The sequence below is a fragment of the Juglans microcarpa x Juglans regia genome, chromosome 7D (genome assembly GCF_004785595.1).
Source record: "Juglans microcarpa x Juglans regia isolate MS1-56 chromosome 7D, Jm3101_v1.0, whole genome shotgun sequence".
NCBI lineage: Eukaryota > Viridiplantae > Streptophyta > Magnoliopsida > Fagales > Juglandaceae > Juglans > Juglans microcarpa x Juglans regia.
Window position 1 is genome coordinate 14,297,257 of NC_054606.1, and position 24,988 is coordinate 14,322,244.

At 36.7% G+C, this 24,988-nt stretch overlaps 1 protein-coding gene across 1 annotated transcript; it reads left to right on the top strand.

The window, feature by feature from the left end:
* Positions 1 to 1,272: 1,272 nt before the first annotated feature.
* Positions 1,273 to 24,988, top strand: LOC121239604 (bifunctional aspartokinase/homoserine dehydrogenase). Its single transcript, XM_041136877.1, is given in 13 exon segments — positions 1,273 to 1,417; positions 1,850 to 1,865; positions 1,868 to 1,999; positions 2,088 to 2,165; positions 2,311 to 2,426; positions 2,657 to 2,710; positions 8,688 to 8,775; positions 8,903 to 8,995; positions 9,787 to 9,827; positions 10,480 to 10,533; positions 10,633 to 10,796; positions 14,283 to 14,352; positions 24,660 to 24,988. Coding segments are annotated over 13 exon segments (1,131 nt in total). The 5' UTR covers positions 1,273 to 1,321; the 3' UTR covers positions 24,789 to 24,988.

Below are 24,988 nucleotides of genomic sequence, written 5' to 3' on the forward strand. Positions count from 1 at the left end.
ACCGGCCGTCCGGCCTCAATTTTGGCCTATACCGGCCTATATTTTGGCTGGTACCGGCCGATATTTCGGCCTTCAATTTTTTTTTTCATTTTTTCAAACTATAAGCTTATTTTTTGACCCTCAATTCAGACTAGACTATTTATAATATATATATATATTTATATATAATTTATTCACATATAGACTATTATTTTAGAATTTAATTTATATATATAATTTATTCATATATCGACTATTCCGAAACGGTACCAATATCGAAATATTTCGTTCCAGTGCCTTGACCAGTACGGCTTTCGATACGGTATTCAAAACATTAATTTATAGCCCTAACCTTCCGTGCTTTAGAGAGTATGAAACAATTGATTTAGCCATGGAGACTTTTTAGCAAGAATATTTGTACTAAAATTATGCCACTTATTATTTGAACTAATGATGGTTATGAATGATATTGAGATGTTTTAGTTTATTCTGACATAAGTTTTATTTAATTACCCTTATCCTGCTGCGGTTATTACATACTGCTAGATGCATTTATAGGATATATTGCATATTAACTATCATGAACAGATGTATGTAACCTTGAGAAAAATAATAATTGGAAAATGAAAAATACTAGTTTGTCCCTTACTTTGCTCCCTCATTTTGACCGCTTGTGTATTTAAATTTTTTTACTTAATGATTAAGAAATTGATTTTTAGTGTATTGATGTATTTTTTTTTATTTTTTAAAAATATTTAAATATGTTAAAAAATATGAAAAGAAAAATGAGAAAAAAATAAAAACATACATTTGACCTAACGGTCAAATTGAGCGGGCTACTCTAGGCGGTAGAGTAACCTGACTCTTTTTTAATATAAGGAAAAAACTACTTTGCCTCTTAATTGTACTGCTCAATTTGACCGCTTGTCAATTTTTTATTTATTTAGTGATTAAAAAAGTGATTTTAAATGTATTGGAGTATTTTTTTAAAAAATATTTAAATATAATAAAAAAATGTGCAAAAGAAAAATGAAAAAAAAAATTAAAAAGTGAAAAGCGGTCGAGTGGGCTACTCTGGGCAGTAGAGTAGCTCGAGAGGGTACATTTGGTTACTTAATCTATCTCAACTCATTATTACAACTTTTTCAAATTTCAATATAAAATATAATAAATAATTTAACTTTTTTAAATTTTAAAATAATAATAATATTAAAAAATAATATTTTAATAATATTTTATTATTTCAACTTAATTTAACTCAATTCATCTCAACATCCAAACGCATAGTAAATATAAAACTCCCACAAAACCAAGGTGGGAAGAAAGAAGAAATCTAGAGAAAATGAAGACTATTCCTCTGCTTTTGATGGGTTGCGGTGGAGTTGGGCGGCAGCTCCTACAGCATATTGTCTCCTGCCGATCTCTTCACGCCAATCTGGTCACCATTACTTAGAGAAAATCATTTATTTGGTGTCGTGATTTCTTTGTGTATTCAGAATCAAGTCCATTTCGTTTTCGAAGTGATTTTGTTAATGTAGAATAATATCCCAATGTTCGTATTGTTAACATGGAAAGGATTTTGCTTCTAAAAAGAATAGTGCAAATCTTCTTTCTGCGTGTTGCAGATGCTGGAAAACACCAATAGTTTAATAAACTACCTTCAAGGTTATTATATTGATGCTTGGATGTAGACAAACCTGAGTACGTTTAATTACTTATCACCCAGGATGGCTAAACTGTTGGCTGATTTGATATAGCGATATATGTGTGTGTGTGTGGTATTTTTGTATGTATGTATGTATTTATGTATGTCTATGTGAATGCATGTATCATTATTAGGTTGCTTTAATAGACCAGGTTTGGTTGGCAGGGAGTTTACTTGAGAGTTGTGGGGTATGTGATAGTAAGTCGTTGATTGTTGTGTCGGATGAGTTGTCAATGGAGTTGGATGACGAGTTTCTATTGGAAGTTTGCCGAGTGAAGTTGAATGGTTCTTCTCTCTTGACACTCTGTAATTCTGGTAATTCGATTACTTATCTTTGTGTACTGAAGTGGATGTATTATGACTGTGTGTCTCTCTAATACTTATTGTCTTATCTTTGCTAAAGGTCAGTTTCAAGCACTCACCAATTCAGGCTCAACAAGGAAAGTTATAGACATTGCAGCCGTTCTGGGTAAATCATTAGGTATGTGGCTTTTGAAGCTCTAGTGCTTTTGTTTTCATATTTCATCTTTACTCATGCTTAATTTCAGAAATTGGATTCTGGCAATAGAGATGTTCACGCTTTCTGCCTTGAATATATGACCTTATGTTGCTATTACCTGTAAAAGGTCTGGCTTTAGTCGATTGCTCTGCAAGTTCAGAGACTATTGGAGTATTAAAACAAGTGGTTGATTTGGGCTGTTGCATTGTCCTGGCAAATAAAAAGCCTCTTACTTCTACCATGGTAATTAACTCTTGTAGGTTTGGTAGATTGAAGCACTCATTTCTCATGTTTACCAAGAGAAACCATCCACATGTTCAATTCTTAGTAATATTTTTTAAAACAAGAGTGCCATTGTTGTCTCTTCATTCTTCCCATTCTATGATCACCATTCGTGTTATATGAATTTGTCTCTGAGATACCCAGTAACACGTGAAGTGTCTGAAAGGAACCTTTTACTTGCTGGGCTACAGGAGGATTATGACAAACTAGTTTCACACCCGCGTCGAATTCGGCATGAGTCAACTGTAAGTCATTATTTTGCTTGATGCATCATGGAGCCTTGTTTTCGTTATGGGTAATAGATTTAAAATATGCCATGTACCCAAGAACGAGAAGTGTCTTGGATATAAAGCTGGACTTTTAATAATTTTATCTTTGTTTTTGACTACTTGTTAATATTGCTGTCTAGTTGTCGTTGAGTTAAAACTCGACCATTCTTCTCTGGTCAGTATGATGATGCTGCAATTGCTTCCAATATTCTTATTAATAATGCACGGGCAATTATTAAGTTTTAATATATTCCCCCACTTCTCTCATAGTCGTGAGAAGCTTGATATACTTGTCAATTTATACACAGAGTGGGGGGAAGTGTAAGAGGGAAGTAAACGATCATGTTGACTAGATATGCTGGTCATTGGAATTTAGACCACAATAGCTCACAAGAACAACCCGAAAGTCGAAGTTGTAAGAGATGCAAAGAAAGTGGGCACAAAGATGAGTTTCAAATGTTGGGCTTGATGCTGGAGTCTTAGTTGTTGTAGCTTTTTGTACAAAAGAGATGGCCACCAACACCACCAAAATTGCCAGAAAGAGGGAAACCGGTTTTGGAACCTTTCATGACCACCCAATCAGATGGGTTTAGAAGAAGCTGCAACAGTTGTTTCAAGTAGCATCAACGACTTAAAAAATGGCATTTGGCTATCCCTCTCCAAGATGACAATGAAACAAAAAATGACACCTTAATTAGAAGAGCAAGATCTGTAGAGAAATAAGCAGAAGTGCAACAGACTTCTTCTACTTAAGCTGAATGACCTAGAAACAGAACAGTCTGGAAACTGAACAATGTTTAAGGGAGTAAATTAATGCTGAGATGGTTATCCAATTGTTTTAACAACCTGGAAACCTAATAGTTTTGATAACTTGGAAAATGAACAGATTTAAGGTAAAATTGAACTTAATAAAATCAAAAGTGTTAACTGAGACTGCAAGTGCAAGAGCCAGCTAATGAAGTGGTAATAAAGGGTACAAGCTGACAGAATGTGTAAAAGACGGGTTAATAAAGTGAAAATAAAGGGTGAAAGTGTAAATGTGGCTGTATTATAATTAGGGAATAATAAAATAATTATAAAATTAAATTAAAATAGTCAAATGCTGAGGTGGCGCAATATTTTACAAAGTGGATGCTTTAGCTTTTATTTATTGTAATAGATATCCTGACTATATATAGATATGTGATTGTACACATCTATGTATGCATTATTGCATTAGCTTCTTAAGTTTACATTTTCCCCGGATAGTCTAATTTAAGGGAACATTGGCCTGGTTTGTTTTCGCAGATGAGATGAGTTGAGTAGTGTTGTGAAAACAAACGAGGCCTGAGCTTAAAATGTCATTTCTACCTCATTTTGCAAATTCACCCGAAATTGAAATCCTAATATTACTTTCTAATAATATTAAAAAGAAAACTATGGCTCTTTAATATAATAAAGAGCAGTTTCTATTTTAGGACACTACTTTGAAAATGCGTTCAAGAAAATCACATCTTATTAATTTTTTTCTCAAAACACCCTCTCAATATGTTCTAACGATATAAAGGACCAAAAAAATGTAAATACACAAAATGACATCCCAACTAGGGTTGTAAATGAACCAGTTCGTATGATTGCTCATTTGATACTCGCTCGGTTAAACTCGAACCGAGCTTTGACTCATGAAAAAAGAAAAGCTTGATCATGAAACTAGAAACCTGCTTAATTAGTAAATGATGTATACCCGATTAAACTCGACTCGATTAAGGCTTGTTAAGTCCTTCTCATTTATGCCTGAGCTACATTCTTAAATATATAGAAATGCATGTATAAATATTAAATTTAATAATATAAGTACAGTAACCTTTATAATTAAATATGTATCATACAACCTAATTACTTATGCCTAGTCATTTATGCCTATATATTGAATATAGTCCATAGTTATATGTCGTTAGTTAAGTACTGTAATTAAATTATAGTAGCCGTTTTATAATATGTATAATGCCTAACTAGTAGTTTCATATACTACTGCGTAGGAACCATATAAGAAATGTTGATATATGCTATTGTATAATGTGTATACTATCGTACACGTACCATGTCACCATTGCAAAACTAATATATACAGATATAATATATATATTACTAATAAGTAACTTTTGTAGACATAAAATATGGGTTTTAAAAATAAATATTGACCAGTTGCATATTGTAATGGATAAATTATATTAAATTCTTATGATTATACTATAGTCTAAAACTTACATATGAATTTTTTTTTCTCATTCATGTAATTTTTGTTATTGTTATCCCATTTGTAATTATTTAGATAGAATTTAGAAAGGTGTAAGGCATTTTTTTTTTCCAAATTTTTATTCATTCATAAAACTTTTACAATCTTATAATTCAATTAGGGGGTCAATACAATGGTAGTAAAAATTTTATTATATTTAATCAGTCTTTTTTGTAATTTTGTATTTTTAATTATTCAATTTCATTAAAAAATAAATAAAAATATTTTAAGACTAATAATACAAAGATTGAGAAGTAACTTGACTCGGCTTGAGGTCATTAAAGAGTAAGAGCAAAGATTAAAAAAAATAACTCAAATTGGGCTCGTGTTTTGATCAACTCGGCTTGGCTTGGTGAGCTCCCAGCTTGAGATTGAGCTCAAGCTCAAGCTCGAGTTATTTGAGTCAAGCTCGACTCAATAACCCAAAATATCTACTCAGATCAGATCGATTATAACCATAATCCCAACTCAACTGTCTCACCATCATCAACCCCATCTCTACCGTGTTTCATGACCCCGTCACCATCACTCCATCTATGCCACATGGCATATTTGTAATAGATTCATAGGGTGCATGGGTTTTCATGCCAGCATCATATTATGCACTAGTCTTTTTATAAGTATGATGCACTAGTTCATATGCAGTCTCAGTGAATTCATTAGGAAGTAGTTAGGATGTGTTGACATGGAAGCTCCTAGTCAAGAATTAGAAATAGATACATGAAAATCATGAAAGTTGAGTTCGTTGAAGTCTATGGTAATTGCCCATGACATTAGTGAGTCAAAGAAGAAGTGTCTAAGTTCATCCAATGAGTGTTCCTTGCCTGCAAAATTCTAATCTTTCTTTTCCTTCCAAATGCACAAAAGTAGATGTATGTGGACCATCTTTCATATTGCTACAATTTGCGAGAAGCCATATAGACCTCTCCATCTGACAAGGAGATTGACACCCTCCCTCATAACCCATGCTAACCCCACTCTATTGAAGAGATCATCCCATTGGACCATAGCCACCTCAAAGTGGAAGTAAACGATCCATTGTCTCTCCACTTCTCCTACCGTGCAACATTAGTCAATTACTATGATTTTTCTTTTTCTTAGTTTGTCCATTCTCAAAATCTTCCTTAAAAAAGCAGTCCGAATGAAGAAAGTGGCCTTAGAGGTGCCTTACTCCAAACACTCCAAGGAGAAGGATTATGGTGCTGACTAGTGATGACTTCATAGAATGAGCTGACAGAGAATTTCCCATTTTTAGAAGGTATTCAAAACATGTTATCACTTCCTCCAGTCCTAACTCTCGTAGAATATAATAGATTAAAGAAGTCAGAGAATACACCAATTTGCTAATCTTGGGTTGCCCTAAGAAAATTGACATTCAACTGTGAGAACCTCCTGAAACTCCCAATAACTCAGCCGTTGAGGCTTCTTGGTCACATGCTATCTTGTACATAGCTGGAAAAAGAGTTTTACAACATTGTCTCCACACCATATATCATGCCATCTAACCTTGGAGCCATTACGCATCAAAAATATGATATGTCAATTGAAGACCCCCCATCTTCTAATTTCTTCCACAACCCCACACCATATGCCCCATTTTCCATATTAGAGGACCCCCCAATGCTCCATCATACTTGAAGTCAATCACCACTCTCCATAATGCATCCTTCTCTTGGTGCTAATGCCACAACATTTCCCTAGAAGTGTCTGGTTGAATATCCTCTAAATTTGAACCCTCGACCCACCACCAAATATTGGATCTCATACCTTCCCCCAATTGGCTAGGTGGAATTTGAATTCCTCGCTTAATCCACTCCACAAAATCACGTTGAAGTTTCTCAATACATTTCGCCACAATTGTGAGTAAAGGAAAAAGAGAAAGGAAATAGGTGGACGGATTGGAGAGAGTAAGCCAACCACCTCTCGATAGGTACGCCATCAACCCCAAGGGGTTGGCCCAAGTGGTGAAGGCCTTGGTCTTGGGGTATCACTCTCTTCAAGGTCTAAGGTTTAACATCTCATGGGTACAAACAATCCTTTGGGCCCAGTTCCATGTAGGAAAACTTTTGAGGGTGCGGTGCATGAGACCGGGGTTTATTCTGCAGGGGTGGGTCCGAAGGGCACTGCTTTGGAGAGGTTCCCCGACATCAAAAAAAAAAAAAAAAAGGTACGCCATCTTCCACCTGCCAACCTATTTTGATTTGCTTAATCACGTTGTCCCATGTGGCCTTAGCTTTGAATTGTGCTCCCAAAGGAAGACCAAGGTACTTCATAGGAAGAGAAGATACGTTGCATCCCAATATGTTAGCCAAGCTCCTTATATTGTGGACACTACCGATCGGAACCAACTCTAACTTCGCAAAGTTTACTTTCAAGCGAAAGACAGCATCAAGACATAGAAGAAGTGCCCTCATGTGATTATGATTCACATCACTAAATATCAACGAGTCATCTGCAGACAACAAATGGGAAATATTGAAAGTACTGCTGTTAGTATCTCCCACAAAGAAACTCAAAAGAAAGCCACCTCCAACTGCTATTGACAACATTTTACTAAAAGTTTCCATGACCATAACAAATAATAAAGTGGACAAAGGATCCCCCTGTCTCAAACCCTAGGAGCTGTTGAAGAAGCCAATTGGTGTTCCATTTGTATACTTCTGTGCTTAGGTATCACCCTTGTTTGGTTATTAATTAAGTTTAGCTCATTTTATAGTGCAAAAAGAAAAAAAACAGTGAGCACCCAGCACCCTTATACTATGTATCTTAACATTCTTTTGCCCCAACTCTTCCCCTATGCTTGGAGCTTATGTGGGCTTTCAAACACTAGATGCATTGACTGTCTGAACATAGGTGCTTTCTGTAATCGACCATTGGTGTTCCCTTGTTCCACGTTTTAATGACATATACGTCAAATTGATGATGCCATTTTTGTTGTTATATTAACTTGCTGTGCTCTTTTTCTGTTTAGTGATTTGAAGATGCTTTGCGGTGTGGTAGATGTTTATAGCAAGTTCGTGTCTATGTGGACTTGAAGTTAGATGATCTGTAGTCTTTACTGTCTGGACCAATTGGGATTTGCTTCCCTATGAATGAGAGTTGGTAGGTGAAGTCAGGGCTCAATTCTGTATACATGCTTGATTATATTCGCATAGATAGGCTGTGACAGTTTGGCTATGACTCCGATAATGAGGATACATGTGTAAGTGCTAGTCGTATGCTTGAATGCTGACTTAATTATTCACATGGATGTTTTGTTTGTGATTTCTTTTGTTCATTTTGTATTTCTCTGCTACTTTGAGTTTTATATTTCGTACAGCCTCATCTTTATAGATTTAGTATATCATTGCTTCATCTGCAGGGAATTGATCACGATGATTTCAGTTCCTGAGTTTTGTTTCCACTTTGCCACTTTAATCATTAATGAGATCAGTTCTATTATGCTACTTTCTGGTAGAAGGTGGTGATTTAAATGGATTCTTCAGTATGATTGGCATATGCTTGATTTATTAATATTATGCTATTGGGTGTTTGATCTGGCTACTGGTGGCTTCCTTATTGGTCTTGCTAAGCAAATGTCATCCATGTGTTCTGATTTATCAAATTCAGAATATAGTGACATCTGCAGTGAAATGGCTTAAGCAATGTCCTCTTATTTGGTTTCAATTTTCTTGCTAGGTTGGTGCTGGTCTTCCGGTCATTGTATCCATAAATCGTGTAATTTCATCCGGAGATGCTGTCCACCGCATTGTTGGGAGTTTGAGTGGTACACATAAAGCATGTTAACTCATTGCTCGTCTTCTGTAAATCACCTCCGAGGATTGTTTGCATTTGTATTCTGGGTATCACGTGCATATGAACAATGCTACTGATATCTCATATGTTTGTTGTAGGTACATTGGGGTATGTAATGAGTGAGGTAGAAGATGGAAAGCCATTGAGCCAAGTTGTTAAAGTTGCTAAAAGCTTGGGGTTTACTGAACCAGGTTTCTATGATCTTTTGCTTTGCTGTAAAAACACATTCATGGCCTATGAATTTTGTGGCCAACTCACAGTAGGCAGTCTAGGAATAAATAGTTTCCACTTTCTACTTGCAAACAGGGTAGTAATTTTAATCCTGGATGTGCTTTTTTTTCCATTGTTGGTTTGTCTTGATGCTAACATTCAATACGAACATTACATTTTCTTTTCAGAATTTTGCAGTTGTAATATCACTTATGATCCATTCATTACTCTAACGCTGTATTCTTCACACTATATATAGAGGATGGGATTGGACACGAGATCTCATGCCTTGCATTGATGGCAATGAAAGTTATGCAGATTACCTTTAAGGGATATTTGTAGAGAAGCATCTAATATCCCACTTGCTTGGGTGTACCAGCATGATTTTTGGGCTTAAAGTTGTGTTATGTCCCTTTTGAGTATTCTTTGGAATGTAAAGAACCTATTCATATAATTTAATGATGTATTTTTTACTTAGAAGACACTTCCATTCGGTTGTGGCAGTGGATTGTTATAATTCCTAGTGTTTCTGTTTTTTCTGTTCTTTTAATCTTTCTTTGGTTAGTAAGATTCTTGAATGATTTAAAAGAAAACACATGCTTGCAGGTATCCCTACGAAATTCACTTATTGAATTAGTGTGATTTGTCATGTTATTTCATGAGACTTCTACTCTTCTTTGTCTCGAGAAGTTGGTGCTTTGCATTAAGAAGTTAAGTCTTAGATATTTAGTATGCCAGTATGATTATCTCTGATTGGATATCCTTGTTGTAGATCCTCGTGATGACCTTAGTGGAATGGATGTTGCAAGAAAGGTTAGGACTGTTTTTTTTTTTTTTTTGTGCCTGATATTATTGTTTTTACATTCTATTTATTACGAAATTTCTAGGCTTCTGGCTTTGATGTCATTTGTTCTAGGAGTATGCTGACTGTTAGACCTTGAATAAGGCTGACAGAGGGACAGTACATAGTGGATGGTTACTTTGCATATTCATTTTAATTTTTGGATTTTACTATATGAGATAATCTCTCACAATTTGGAACAATCATGGCGAGAAGAATGTCTCAGATCTTGATGAAGAATAAACAAGATAAAGTGATCATGTGTTTATGTTGCATTTGTCAAATGTGAATTCAATATGTCCACAATCGTTTTTTTATGAATAAATGTGTGCACAATCGTTTGACTGATGCTATCCATTTATCCAATCGAGAGTTTAAATTCTGGAACTAGTGCCTGCCCATGGTTATAACTTTTTTGTACCTATTCTTAATTATTATTTCTACTTACAGCCCTCCATCATATAACTATTGAAGTTATGGGGAGTCATTTTAAGTGATGGAGGGTCATATAATGGGCAACAGATATAATCTGCAAAGCAGATCTTTCCTGTACGTGGTTTCCATTATAGAAGCATAATTCATACGATATCCTCTTAAGTTTTTCCTTTCGGTGTCATAATGCAGGCTTTGATCCTTGCTCGACTTCTTGGTTGGCGGATTAACTTGGATAGCATTAAGGTAATAAGGTTAATGCAATATTGCTCTCATCTTTACGTGTTTTTAAATTAAAAAGAAAACTCAAATTAACAATTTGGTAATATATATATGTTTTTTCAGATTGAGAGCTTGTTCCCTAAAGAAATGGGACCCAAGGCAATGTCTGTTGAAGACTTCCTGGACTCTGGCCTGTTATTGCTTGATAAGGATATCCAAGAAAGAGTTACAAAGGCTTCTTTCAATGGAAATGTGCTACGCTATGTCTGTGTAATTGAGGGATCAAGGTAATTTTTCTATGCATCTTTGCTGTTGCTCAGAAATTTAATATGTTGAATATATCCCGAGTAATTCACTTTATGAAGGATATGGCTCAAATATTTAGATTGCCGTAGTAGAATACTTCTCACACATGATGGAACAATGAGAACATTTTTTTTTCAGTTAGATGTGTCTGAGATTATTGTCTGGGGAGGAATGGCTGAAGATGACACAGTATTATGATGGACTAAAGCAGTGGTAACATCATTATAAGAGGGAGACGTAGCTACTCTGGAACATTTTAGTTGAGTCATGCTTTGTGATGCTTCTAGTCTCTCCATAAAGTATAGACTAGACTGTAAATGTGACATTTTTTCCAGTTAAAATGCAACACAACCCCTCAACTTCTGTTCGGTGGCACTTAAACCCCTTGAAATAAGGGATTTGGTCCTGAAACTTTGGATATTTGTGCAATAGGTCCTTCCAATTATGCATCATTCTGAGTGGTAGCCAAAAATTTTGCAAGATATTTATGCAGTTATAATGTAGGATTGGGCATAAGGAAAAATAGATCTTAGTTTAAAAAAACATTTTCATTGATGTCCATGGTGTCCTAGTTTGCCTCCCTCACCAATCCCACCATTTTTCAGGCTTGCCACAACAACCAGCTACTGGTGTAATCAACTATGGCGAGAAAATCCACTCAAATTCCTTTGAATTGTGGACATCTAAGTTTTTTCATCACATAATTCCTTCGCAAACAAAACAATGCAGGGGTTGCTCAAGAATTACCAATCAATCTCTCAAATGCAAATTTGGGCGGGCTTGGATGTAATAAGCTGGAGTTGGGGAGTTGGGGGTTGGGAGGTGGGGGAGGCGGATGCTTATGTTCATCCCCTCCAGTTTTGGCTCATTCCTTGTCAAGCTTAAACCTTAACATTTCTTGTCTTTTGTTCAATTCTTTTTTTTTTCTAAATCAATCTGTCAAATGAATTTCAGTTTTTTTTTGTGGTGGTGGTGGGGAGGCAGACAATTATGTCACCCCCTCCAAATCTAGCTCTTACCTTGTCGAGCTTCACTTGTGCACCCAACCTTAACGCCTCCTTGCCTTTCCTTCAGGTTTTATTTTTTGTCAATGGATCACCCAAATGCAGGGGCAAAGCTGGGGTGGGGTAGGATATAATAGGCTGGAGTTTTTTTTTTTTTTTTTTTTTTTTTTTTGGGGGGGGGGAGGCAGACACTTTTGTTCCTCCCCTCCACCTCCAGATCTGGCTCTTCACTAGGGGATTCAACCTTAACACTTCCGGTCATAAGCAAAGCAACCATTTGTCCCAGCCCCTCCACAATGCATTGGCGAGCATCATCGAGGTTGATGACCTCCAAGTGCTCAGTGATGAAGCAAAACGCACACGGAAACAATGGTTACCCGAGGTTTATCAGCTTAACCAACGGTATACTTGGTAAAACAAACATCATAGGGAGAAGCAGAGATATAGTTATTCCTCTATTCTTTTTTAACATGTTAAGCTTAAATCGTGAGGAATGCATGCATATCTTCACAATTGGTAACCCAAAAGCAAGGCATCACCAACCTACTACGCATCAATATTTCAAAGGTAACAAACCAAATCGCACACAGCATGCTCATGGTCATTAATCACACCATTGTAAGCATTGTCGCAGAGGAGAACCTACCTCGGCAGTGAGTTTTCACTGAGTTGGTCGTTGGCGGGCTGGCTTCAAGTGGTCCGATGACTACCTCAGGCGCCTTAGTGAGTCTAAGGCCTTGTTTGGATTCAAAAACCATCTCAACTCATCTCATTTCAACTCATCTAATCATTACAACTTTTATAAAATATAACAAACAATTCAAAATTTTCAAATCTCAAAACAAAAATAATATTAAAAAATTATATTCTAACAATATTTTATTCAACTTTCAACTCTCATCTCATCTCATCTCAACTCACTATCCAAACCTCCCCTAAGACTTTGAGAAAATGGTTGCTCAGTTTTGAACACAGATCAGTTGAGAGGGAGAGAAAAATGGAAGAGAAATTTTTTAGTGATCTCGGGGAAAGGCTTTGAAACAGAGAAGAAAGTGGTGACGGTGAGAGAAAAGGAGAGGATGCAGTCACGGCGACTACTTACCCAAGCAGTGAGTAACAGCTGTGCTTGGTCGTCGGTATGTCGATTTTCTTGCTATTCGACAGTGACTTCGGGCGTCCAAGTGTGTGTGAGTGTGTCTCTTTGATGAGCTAAGGTCTTCTTTTCTGGAAATGAGGGTTAGGGCAGACAAGAGTGTGAGAGAAAGAACTAAGGAAGAAGGCTTTTTGTTACATAAGCAAAGTGCTAAGAGGCGTGGGGTAAAAAGGAGGGAAAATGACTTCATGAGTGCACTGCCCTCTCATTGCTGGTTGGTCTGCTGATAAGTGAGCATCCGGCTGCCTAGGTGTACGTCAGATGAAGGGTGTGGCAGGCACGGACAAGACATTGTGCAATTTAGGAGCTCGGCCAAGGAGAAGGCAAACTCAATCTGCCGCTCGTGAATGTTGTCAAACATCGTGCTTCTCGTAAAACGTCGCTGTTGAGGTTGAGATTTCCATGAGAGTGTCCACATGCTTCCGAGCATTTTTGCTTGGCTTCTCCATACAGTGTAGGGTTGACTCTGAGCTTTAGCTTGGATGGAAGGTAGGGAGAGGAACACATCTTGGGTACCTTGCTTGGATTCGTATCGCTTTGCCCGTGGAACATGTTTCGAACTCCAGCTTGCTTACCTTTGCCCGCCCAAAGCTTTGCTCTCCCTTGAGTTGCCCGCCTTCATGCATTGCTCGCTCAGTGCTAATCTCAAATACCCCTTGCTCACCCTTGTCATTGCTTGCCCAGAAGTGATGCTGGCTTACTTCACTTGCCCAATATTATTGCTCGCTTACCCTTACTTGAGCCTTTGCTCGCTTAGTGCTGTGTTCGCTTAAGTCCTTGCCTGCCCAAGGCTTTGCTCGTGCTTCTCGTCCAGTGTGGCCTTCCCCGGCATCCGAGATTACGAGTTTCTGCAAGGTTATGTTGCGGGAGCGTGGGGAGTTCCTACCTATGATGGGCACACTTCTCACATTTTTCTTTAAAGTAGAAAAGTTCTATGAATATGTTCTTACCATGGTGAAAGGTGTCATCTTCCTTGGATGCTTGTTTGATTAGTTTACATCTAGATGGTATATAAAATGTAACAAATATATTTGGGATCCAGTTGTTCTAAAGAAAACGGATATATTTACATTGTGAAAAGCATGATGAAGTAGCTTCCATGAACATTTCCTGATTATTGAGTTTTATCAAATAGGATCGGCTCCACCTTTTGTGTACAAGTACGCTCATTGCTAGCTTATAAAAAAAGTGTGATCATGTCTTCTTGCATGCGCATGGCATTATAATCAAATTTGTGAGAATTGATGTGCTCTGGCTCTAATTTTGTAAATACATGCTTTCGTATTTATTAACTTTTGTTTTTTGGGTAGGTGTGAAGTAGGCATTCAAGAGCTTCCTAAGGACTCTCCCTTGGGAAGGCTGAGAGGAAGCGACAATGTGGTATGTCCTGTGTTTTTTCTCTTCATAGTTCTATCTTTTACTAGTTCACTAAAAGGCATCCTGAAGTAATAATAGGAGGCATTTTTTTTATGATAAGGAGGCAAAAGCCATAAATGTCGTCTTATTTTCCTTGGGACTTGCAAACTGAAATAGGGGTGGATAATGGGTCCATGAATGAAATATTCAATTTTTCTTGTATGTAACATCTTGATAGATCTTGGGATCTTCCTCAAATATAGTGAAGGTTCAAAAGGTTGATTAATTCAGACATCTAAACCTTTTTGGGAACCAGTGAAATTTATAGTCACTACCGATGGGGCAGGTAGGATTCACATTGTTCCTGGTCATGGCTGAATTTTACGAGATTATAAGCAGGTTTCCAGGATTTGATCCCTTTCAATTTCAGAACATGTTTTAGGAAAGAATGTCTGTAAGAGCGACGAGATGGAGGTCTCCCTTGTTGGAGAGCAAGGCCTTGTTATATTAGCATAGATTTCCTTAGCTTAAAGCATTGAAGAAAGAGATCAAAGGATATATCAAGAATTTCTTTGGGAATATTTTCAAAAGGGCCCTTCACTTGGATGGGCTGTAGACTTATTCCACACTAGGAGTTCCCTTAGCTTATCTGATGCATGTTTCTGACAGGTGGAGTTCCCTTAGGCTTATTACTCTCTGGGTACAAAGGCCATGCCTTGTTGAGGTTCCACGTAAAAAAGGGAAATTGAAAAATATCCGTTGAGATAGCTAAAGATTAGGCCAAGCAGTGCAGGACTGCTCTGAAATTTCAAGCCGGCCTAGGGGATGTCTTGCTAAACAATTCGTGATGGTTGTATGGTGTTTAGGTGAAGGGACGTTTCTAGAATATGGTTGTAAGGGGTTACCGATCAAAAAGAATATGTAAGGGGTTGTTTTAATTCACAACTCTCTACAGACAACTGACAGATATGGCAGTATAGAAGATTGGAGACAGAAGAAAAGAAAATGTGGAAACAATAAGAGTTAACTCGGTACCTTTGCCTCAGTATTCAACAGTCAATATCTCTTTGATCAATATCATAATTCCATTGATCAAAGCAGTAATACTCTTGGACCTCTTGGCGTTTGAACACCCTCTCCTGCCACTCTCTCTCCTTTTATTTAGTGTCTTGTGTCTGGAGTTTCCTGGAGAAGTTACAAATTTAATCATGACTGCAATAATTGTTCTGAAAATACCTCATCACCACAGGTTGACTCACTAAAAAATGAGCAGCACAATGATTGTCCCAAGTGCAGGAGGGTGTCGCATAATAAATTAGGAATAAAATTCCTAGATCGTTTCCTTGGGGAAAGTTGCTTAAAATCAAACTCGTATAAAATGATGAAAATATTCACAAAGAGAAAATAAAAGTGGTGATATGTACAATGCATGGAAGAGTGCAACGGAAATGAAAAGGGCACTGGTAGTGGACCAGATTCATATTTTTAGATTTTTGAGTGTTGCAAGGAAAAGTAAAAGACTAAGATGCAAAACAGTAAACTAATAACTAAACTCGCTGAAATTAATTAACCAAGAAGAAACTTACTAAACTTATTTAATTAACAGCACATTAAACAATAAATCCGAAACTAATTAAACACCAAATTATAAAGCAAGCTAACTAATCTAACTTTAACCAACTAATGAGGCAAAACAGAAAATTATATCTAAATTACCCACCTACTAACCAACGAAAATTGCCAAACTAATTGCAAGACTCAAAATTAACAACTAAATCTAACAAATTGAAATTAAACAATCAAGAAACCAACTAAGCTAAACAATCTTAATTAACAGAGAATTAATTAACAAAATTGAAATTAATTAAGCCCTAATTAACCCTTAATCAATCTAATGTCTAATGGAACTAAGAGATTAACAAAACTAAGCTAGATTAGAAAATAATTGATAAAATACAAGCTGGAAATTGAAAAACCCTAAAATCAAGATTCTAGGGTTCATCCTTATATTCAAATCACAAAATTTTCAAAATCAATCCATAACAATTGTAATACCTGTTAAAAAAAAGCTTAAAGTAGCAAGGAAAACAACTAACATCAAAGTTAAACAAGCAAGAAATAGAATACCCAAAACCGAATGGTTCTAAGCCAAAAATCTAAAAAATACACCATAAAATTGACACTAAAACTAAATAGAAAGTTAGGGAATGGAAAGAGCAAGTAAGATGGTTGGAGATGGAGACGACAAGCAATGGAGGAAGGCTGGACAACAGCGGTTTGGACCCCTCGAGGAGCTCTTCAAAGCTGGCGGTGCTTCCGAACAACCCTACGTGCATCCATTTTCCTCTCAGCATGCGTGTGTTTTATTTTTTTTCTTCTTAATGTCTTATGCTGTGCGTTTTGGAGAGGAGAGGGATGCTGAGACTTTTTTTTGTCTTTTTTTTTTTTTTTTTTTCTCTCTCTTTAAGCATCAGTGCATGTCTTGGTCTATATGAAAAGGTAGAAACCAGAAAAAAATTAAAAGGAAGAATAAAATATCAAAGATGTGTTGTGCATGTGAAAAAATATTGCACAATTAAATCACAAGTTATAAAATTAAGCATAAACCATGCTATCAACCAATTTAAATCACAACTTAGATTTATGCTTCTTAACCATTTTTCCATCTAAAACTAATAATAATGTCATGAAATAATTGAAATATATTGGTTCTAGATGTATAAAATATGCAATAATTCAGCTCAATCACACTTCTCAACTAGCATTTTGCTAATATCCCTGAACAAAATAATGAAAATTAATTGAGATAAATATTGCATAAAGATTGACATCCAAACAGAAGTAATCAAGCACAATTCTGAATTCTCACAAAATGTGACACGACTACTCAACCCCGGGAGCTATATCCACCAAGACTACCTCAACACATAAAATTGGGGCAAATGTCTTAGAACTCAAATGTGTGTAACTAAACTGGTTGTGTTCCTCATTACTAGCCATGATTTTTCCTAGGAGTTTTTAACCTTGAGATTAATCATTATTGATTCTAACTACCTTAAAACCCAAAGGACTAGCAGTTTTCACGCCAACTCTGTTTAAAGGTTGAACACTCAACCCCTAAAGTTTTGGGTAACTGTTTCTAGCCCTTTACTTAGGAAAGCTCCCTGAGCCGCCTTCATCCTTTTTTTTTTTCTTTTCAATTTTTTTTTTTGCAAATGGCTTGGTAGTCCTGTAGTTTACTTCTCATGTATTAAATCAGTGAACAGTAAATGAAGAACACTACAAGTGTAAGCATGTGCAAAATGTCCTTCAAAATTTGCCATTCGTTCTACATAAATCTTACCAAGTCTCATCTCAATAAGTATAGCATCCCGGTATTGTAAGCCACACATCAACAAAATATGATGCATCAGAAATCATGCTCTATGCTCAGGCTTGAAAATAAATCTTCTAAAAAATAATTCCGCTCAACCACTCCACCAAAATGCTCAAATTTCACAAAATGCTAGAAATAGAGTGTCAGTCATTTGTGTATCAGTGCACATCACATTAATGCAAAAATTGTGTTATCCTGTGCACACACGCTCCACCCCTTGACTAATGAGAGACATGGTCCTCAATGAATCGAATGAAAGAAAACAAAGTGTACATGAATAAGTAAGCAAAATAGACAACCTAGCATGTGATATAAAATCAAAACAAAACAACAAATATAGGTAAGACAAAATGCAATTAAAGAAAGCCGTAAGGGGGAAAAAGATAAAAAAACTTCCCCGGCATCTTGCACAAGCAAGATCTCTTCATTAGGATCAAAGGGAGTCATAAACGACTTGAGACGTTGTCCATTGACAGTGAAGCTATTGCCATTATTTAGATTGACAATGTCTAACGCTTCGTGAGAATGAACCTCTTTTACAACATAAGGTCCACTCCATCGGGATTTCAACTTACAGGGAAAAAGATGCAATCTTGAATTGCAGAGGAGCACTTTCTAATCAGGGACAGGATGTTTGTCTTAAATCTTCTTGTCATGCAAAGCCTTCATTCGCTCATTTGCCAAGCAGGAATTGTCGTAGGCCTCCCTCCTTGCTTCATCAAACTCTGAAATCTGCAACTTTCTTAAATCTTTGGCAGCATTAAGTGAAAAGTTAATTTGCTTAATAGCCCATAAAGCACGATGTTGAATCTCAACAGGTAAATGTCAAGTCCGACCGTAAACCAATCTATAAGGTGACATTCCTAAATTAGTTTTGAATGCAGTCCTATTAGCCCAGAGAGCATCAAGCAATTTTTCAGACCAATCCTTCGAGTGGGACGGAATGTTTTTTCGAGAATGAGCTTGATCTCTCTATTGGGCAATTTAGCTTGACCATTAGTCTGGGGGTGATATGGAGTAGAGACCTTGTGGGTCACTCCATATTTCTGCATAAGCGTTTGAAAATGTTGTTACAAAAATGCGAACCTCCATTACTAATGATTGCCTTGAGCATGCCAAAATGTGCAAACAATTCTTTCGAGAAACGGATGACAACCTTATGATCATTTGTTCTACAAGGTATGGCCTCTACCCATTTTGAAACATAATGCACAACAACTAAAATGTAGGAATTCCCAAATGAATTTGGAAATGGTCCCATAAAGTTAATCCCCCAACAATCAAATATCTCAAGTTTAAGGATAGGGGAAAGGGGCATCGTGTTACGTGTTGTGATTTTTCCAAGTTTCCGACAAGGCTCACAGGCCTTGTAGAAAGACTCCACTCTCTAAAAATGGTGGGCCAGTAGAGAGTCCATTTTGCAGAATTTTGGCAACAGTTTTCTTAGCTGCAAAATGGCATCCACAGGCCCAGTATGGCAAAAGTGGAAAATAGAGGTAAACTCATCATTAAGAATACATCGACGCACCAACTGATCAACATAATACTTAAAAAGATAAGGAGTGTTGAAGTAATAAAATCGTACCTCTGCAAGGAACTTATGCTTGTCCTGAGCTGTCCAATGCTTCGGTATCCGGTTAATGACAAGGTAATTCACAATGTCCGTGAGCCATGGAGTGCACGACACTGCAAAAAGATGTTCATAAGGCAAATCATCATTCAAGGAAGGAGTCGGGCAGCTGTAGTCATGATAGGTGATTGGCTACCACATTCTCGACTCCCTTCTTATCCCGAATAGTAATGTCGAATTCTTGGAGCAAAAGAATCCAATGAATCAGCCAGAGTTGGCATTCTTCTTTGCCAACAAATACTTAATAGCAGAATGATCAGTAAAAATGATAACAGGGGACCCAATAATGTAAGAACGAAATTTATCTAAGGCAAACAAAACAGCTAACAACTCCTTATAGGTGGTGGTATAATTTTTCTGTGCATCATTCAAAATATGACTTGCATAATAAATGACCGAAGGCTTGTCCACTCTTTGGCCAAGAACGGCACCAAGGGTGAAATCACTAGCGTCGGTCATAATCTCAAACAGCAAGTCCCATCAAAGAGATTGCATAATAGGGGCAACTGTTAAGTGATCTTTTAGGGTCTCAAAAGCATGCTGGCACTCATCAGTCCAAACAAAATATTCGCATTTAATCTCTAAAAAAAAATCTAGGTCGGTTTGTTATAGAGGGAGGCCTACGACAAATCTCGCTTGGCAAAGGAGTGAATGAATGCCTTGCGTGATAAGAAGATCCATGACAAACATCTTGTCTCTAATCAGAAAATGCTTCTCTACAATTCAAGACTACATCTTTTTCTTGGGAAGCTGAAATCCCGATGGAGTGGACCTTACGTTGTAAAGGAGGTCCATTCTCACGGCGCAGTAGACATTGTCAATCCGAAGAATGACAATAGCTTCATTGTCAATGGACGTCTCAAGCCGTTTATAAATCCCTTCGATCCCAATGAAGAGAACTTGCTTGTGCAAGATCCTGGATAATTTTTTTGATCTTTTTCCCCTTTACGGCTTTCTTTAATTGCTTTTTGTCTTTTATCTATATTCGTTGTTTTGCTTTGATTTTATATCACATGCTAGATTGTCTGTTTTGCTTACTTATTATTCCTGTGCATTTTGTTTTCCTTCGTTTGATTCATTGAGGACCATGTCTCTCACTAGTTAGGGGGTGGAGCGTGTGTGCAGAAGATAACACAATTTTTGCATTAATGTGATGTGCACTGATACACAAATGATTGATACACACGATTTCTAGCATTTTGTGAAATTTGAGCATCTTGGTGGAGTGGTTGAGCGGAATTATTTTTGTGAAGATTTATTTTCAAGCCTAAGCATAGAGCATGGTTTCTAGCATCATATTTTGTTGATGTGTGGCTTGAAACACCGGGATGCTATACTTATTGAGATGAGACTTGGTAAGATTTATATAGAACGAAGGGCAAGTTTTGAAAGACATTTTGCACATGCTTACACTTGTAGTGTTCCTCATTTACTGTTCACTGATTTAACATAGGAGAAGTAAACTGCAGGATTACCGAGCCATTTTCAATAAAAAGAAAAAAGTGAAAAAGAAAAAAATAAGGATGAAGGCGGCTTAGGGAGCTTTCTTAAGTAAAGGGCTAGAAACAGTTACCCAAAATTTTGGGGGTTGAGTGTTCAACCTTTAAACAGAGTTGGCATGAAAACTGCTAGTCCCTTGGGCTTTGAGGTAGTTAGAATCAGCAATGATTAATCTTAAGGTTGAAAAATCCTAGGACAAATCATGGATAGTAATGAGGAACACACAACCAGTTTAGCTACACACACATATGAGTTCTGAGACATTTGCCCATAGCTCCTGGGGTTGAGTAGTCATGTGTCACCTATTGTCAGAATTCAGAATTGTGTTTAATTGCTTATGTTTGGATTTTATCTTTATGCAATATTCATCTCAATTAATTTTCACTATTTTGTTCAGGGATTAGCAAAATACTAGTTGGGGAGTGATTGAGCTGAATTATTGCATATTTTATACATCTAGAACCAATATATTTCATAACATTATTATTGGTTTTAGATGGAAAAATGGTTAAGACTTGAGAGGCATAAATCCAAGTTGTGATTTAAATTGGTTGAATGCATGATTTATGCTTAATTTTATAATTTGTGACTTAATTGGGCAATATTTCTTCACATGCACAACACATCTTTGATATTTTATTCTTGCTTTTAATGTTTTCTGGTTTCTACTTTTTCATCTAGGCCAAGACATGCAATGATGCTTAAAGAGAAAAAAAGACAAAAAAAAGGCTCAGCACCTCTCCTTTCCAAAACGCACAGCATAAGACATTAAGAAGAAAAAAATAAAACACCTCTTAGCCCAAGTGGTGAAGGCCTTGGTCTTGGGATATCACTCCCTTCAAGGTCCAAGGTTCAACACCCCATGGGTGCAAACAATCATTTGGGGCCACACTTCCTGGTGAAAAGCATGTGATTTAACTAGTTTCGTGTATGGAAACTTTCGAGGGTGCGGTGCACGGGACCGGAGTTTACTCTGCAGGGGTAGGTCCGAAAGGCCCTGCCTTGGAGATGTTCCCCAACATAAAAAAAAACACACACACACACACACTGAGAGGAAAACGGACGCACACAGGGTTGTTCTTCAGAAGCGTCGTAGGTGGGAAAAACACAAGCAGCGCCACCAGCTTTGAAGAGCTCCTCGAGGGGTCCAAACTGCCGCTGTCCAGCCATCCTCCGTTGCCTGTCGTCTCCATCTCCAGCCATCTTACTTGCTCTTTCCATTCCCTAACTTTCTATTTAGTTTTAGTTTGAATTTTATGGTGTATTTTTGAGATTTTTGGCTTAGAACCATTCGGTTTTGGGTATTCTATTTCCTGCTTGTTTAACTTTGATGTTAGTTATTTTCCTTGCTCCTTTAAGCTTCCATTTAACAGGTATTACCATTTTTATGGATTGATTTTGAGAATTTTGTGATTTGAATATAAGGATGAACCCTAGAATCTTGATTTTATGGCTTTTCAATTTCCAGCTCGTATTTTATCAATTATTTTCTAATGTAGCTTAGTTCTTAGCTTAGTTTTGTTAATCTCTTAGTTCCATTAGACATTAGATTGATCAAGGGTTAATTAGGCTAACATTCTGGACTGTAAAGTATCTTCTCTACCCATGAAATATCTTGGGTTACCTTTGGGGGATCCTCAATCTGTGTCTATTTGGGATGGGGTGATTAAGAAGATCGAAAGGAGACCAGCTGGTTGGAAAAAGCTATATTTGTCCAAAGGGGGAAGAGTTTAAAAGCACCTTGTCTAATTTACCCACTTATTACTTCTCTCTTTTCCCTATTCCAGCGGGGGTGGTAAAAAAATTGAGAGGGTTTTTAGAAATTTCTTATGGGATGGTATTGGGGAGGAACGTAAATCTCACTTGGTGAGTTGGAATAAGGTTTGTACTCCAATGTCTTGTGGAGGTTTGGGTGTGCGGAATTTAAAGCTTTTTAATAAAGCTCTCCTGGGGAAGTGGCTTTCGAGGTACAACAATGAGAGAAATGCATTGTGGAGACAAATTGTAGATGCTAAATATGGAAGGATGTAGGGGAATTGGTGTTCTAATGAAATAAAGGGGTATTTGGGGTGGAATTATGGAAGTCCATTCTTTTGGGATGTGGGGATTTTGTCAAAAACATTAATTTCAAAGTGGGGATTGGGACTAATATTTTCTTTTGGCACGTTGTTTGGTGTAGTGTTTTACCTCTTAAATTAGCATTTCCTAGTCTTTTCAGGATTGCTAAAAACAAAGGGGCTACTGTGGCTGTTTCATATTTGTTTCCTAACAACATGCTGAATTGGAATGTGGAATTTACTATAGATTTACAGGACTGGGAAGTGAGTGAAGCTACTGATTTCTATGTAAAACTTTATGATTCGAAGATTGATCTAATCAGGGAGGATATGATGCAGTGGGTTCATGATAATAAGTCCTTATTCTCTGTGAATTCCTATTACAAGGTGTTAAATAGTCATGGTAATAAAACATACCCCTGGAAATGCATTTGGAAAGCTAGAGTGCCTAGTAAAGTTGTATTTTGTTGCTGGTTGGTGTCGCTAGAGAAAGTTTTAACTACTGATAATTTGAGGAAAATGGGTTTATATGTGATGGATTGATGCTTTATGCGTAAAAAAGATGGGAAATCTGTTAACCACCTATTTCTTCATTGCGAAATGGTGACTGCCTTATGGAATGAGTTATTTGCAAGGGTAGGCATTGCTTGGGTGATGCCTTTTCATGTGGTGGATTTCTTGGCTAGTTGGCAAGGTGCTGCGGGATGTGGAGGCAATAAAGCTAAGTGGAGGATGATTCCTTCGTGTTTGTTCTGGTGTCTATGGCTTGAGAGAAATGGGAGGTGCTTCGAAGATTGTGAACGCACAATGGGGAATTTAGGTTTTTTTTTTTTCTTTAGCACATTAAACTTTTGGGTGAACAATCTAGTGAGGGATATGAATATTTGTAATGCTTTATTTTAATTCTATTTACTTTAGTTTGTATTTAGGTGTATTCTCTTGTATACTTCATGTGTACTTGGGCTATGCCTATTTACTTGGAATAAAATCTCTTATTACCTATAAAAAAAAAAAGGTTAATTAGGGCTTAATTAATTTCGGTTTTGTTAATTAATTTTCTGTTAATTAAGATTGTTTAGCTTAGTTGGTTACTTGATTGTTTAATTTCAATTTGTTAGATTTAGTTGTTAATTTTGAGTCTTGCAATTAGTTTTGCAATTTTCATTGGTTAGTAGGTGGGTAATTTAGATGTAATTTTCTGTTTTGCCTCATTAGTTGGTTAATGTTAGATTAGTTAGCTTGCTTTATAATTTGGTGTTTAATTAGTTTTAGATTTAATGTTTAATGTGCTATTTATTAAATTAGTTTAGTAAGTTGCTTCTTGGTTAATAAATTTCAGTGAGTTTAGTTTAGTTAGTTATTAGTTTTTTGTTTTGCATCTTAGTATTTTACTTTTCCTTACAACACTCAAAAATATGAATCCGGTCCACGACCAGTGCTCTTTTCATTCCCGTTGCACTCTTCCATTCATTGCACATATCACCATTTTTATTTTATTTTTGTGAATATTTTCACTATTTTACACGAGTTTAATTTTAAGCAACTTTCCCCGGCAACGGCGCCATCACAGGTCATAAGAAATTGCATCCATTTCGATTTTCTCCATGAAAGAGCTCATAACTTGATCAAATCTATTGTGATCCTCATATATTTTATTCACTCAACATTCTGAAGTTTGTTCTAGCTACGCATGGTCCTGTTTAGCGGTCAGTTGCATTACGCAATAAAATATTGAACTTAACAATTTTTTCCTTTGACTCAAATGCAGTTAGAGATATACAGCCGATGTTATAATGAACAGCCACTGGTTATTCAAGGTGCTGGTGCTGGCAATGATACCACGGCAGCTGGAGTCCTTGCTGATATCCTTGACATCCTGGATTTGTTTCCTGAATAAGTTATTTGTCTTGCATAGAAGAAACTCAGGACTCAGAGATGCCAATATTTGGGAACAATAATAGTAGAATACTTTCTCCCTGGAAAACTCCTACTTAAAATGGATCCACCCCCGATTTTAACCGTTTCGGGTGGTTGAAACTATTGATGGAAACATTGAAAATGGTGAAAATGGGTAAGTTTTATTCCGAACTAATTTAA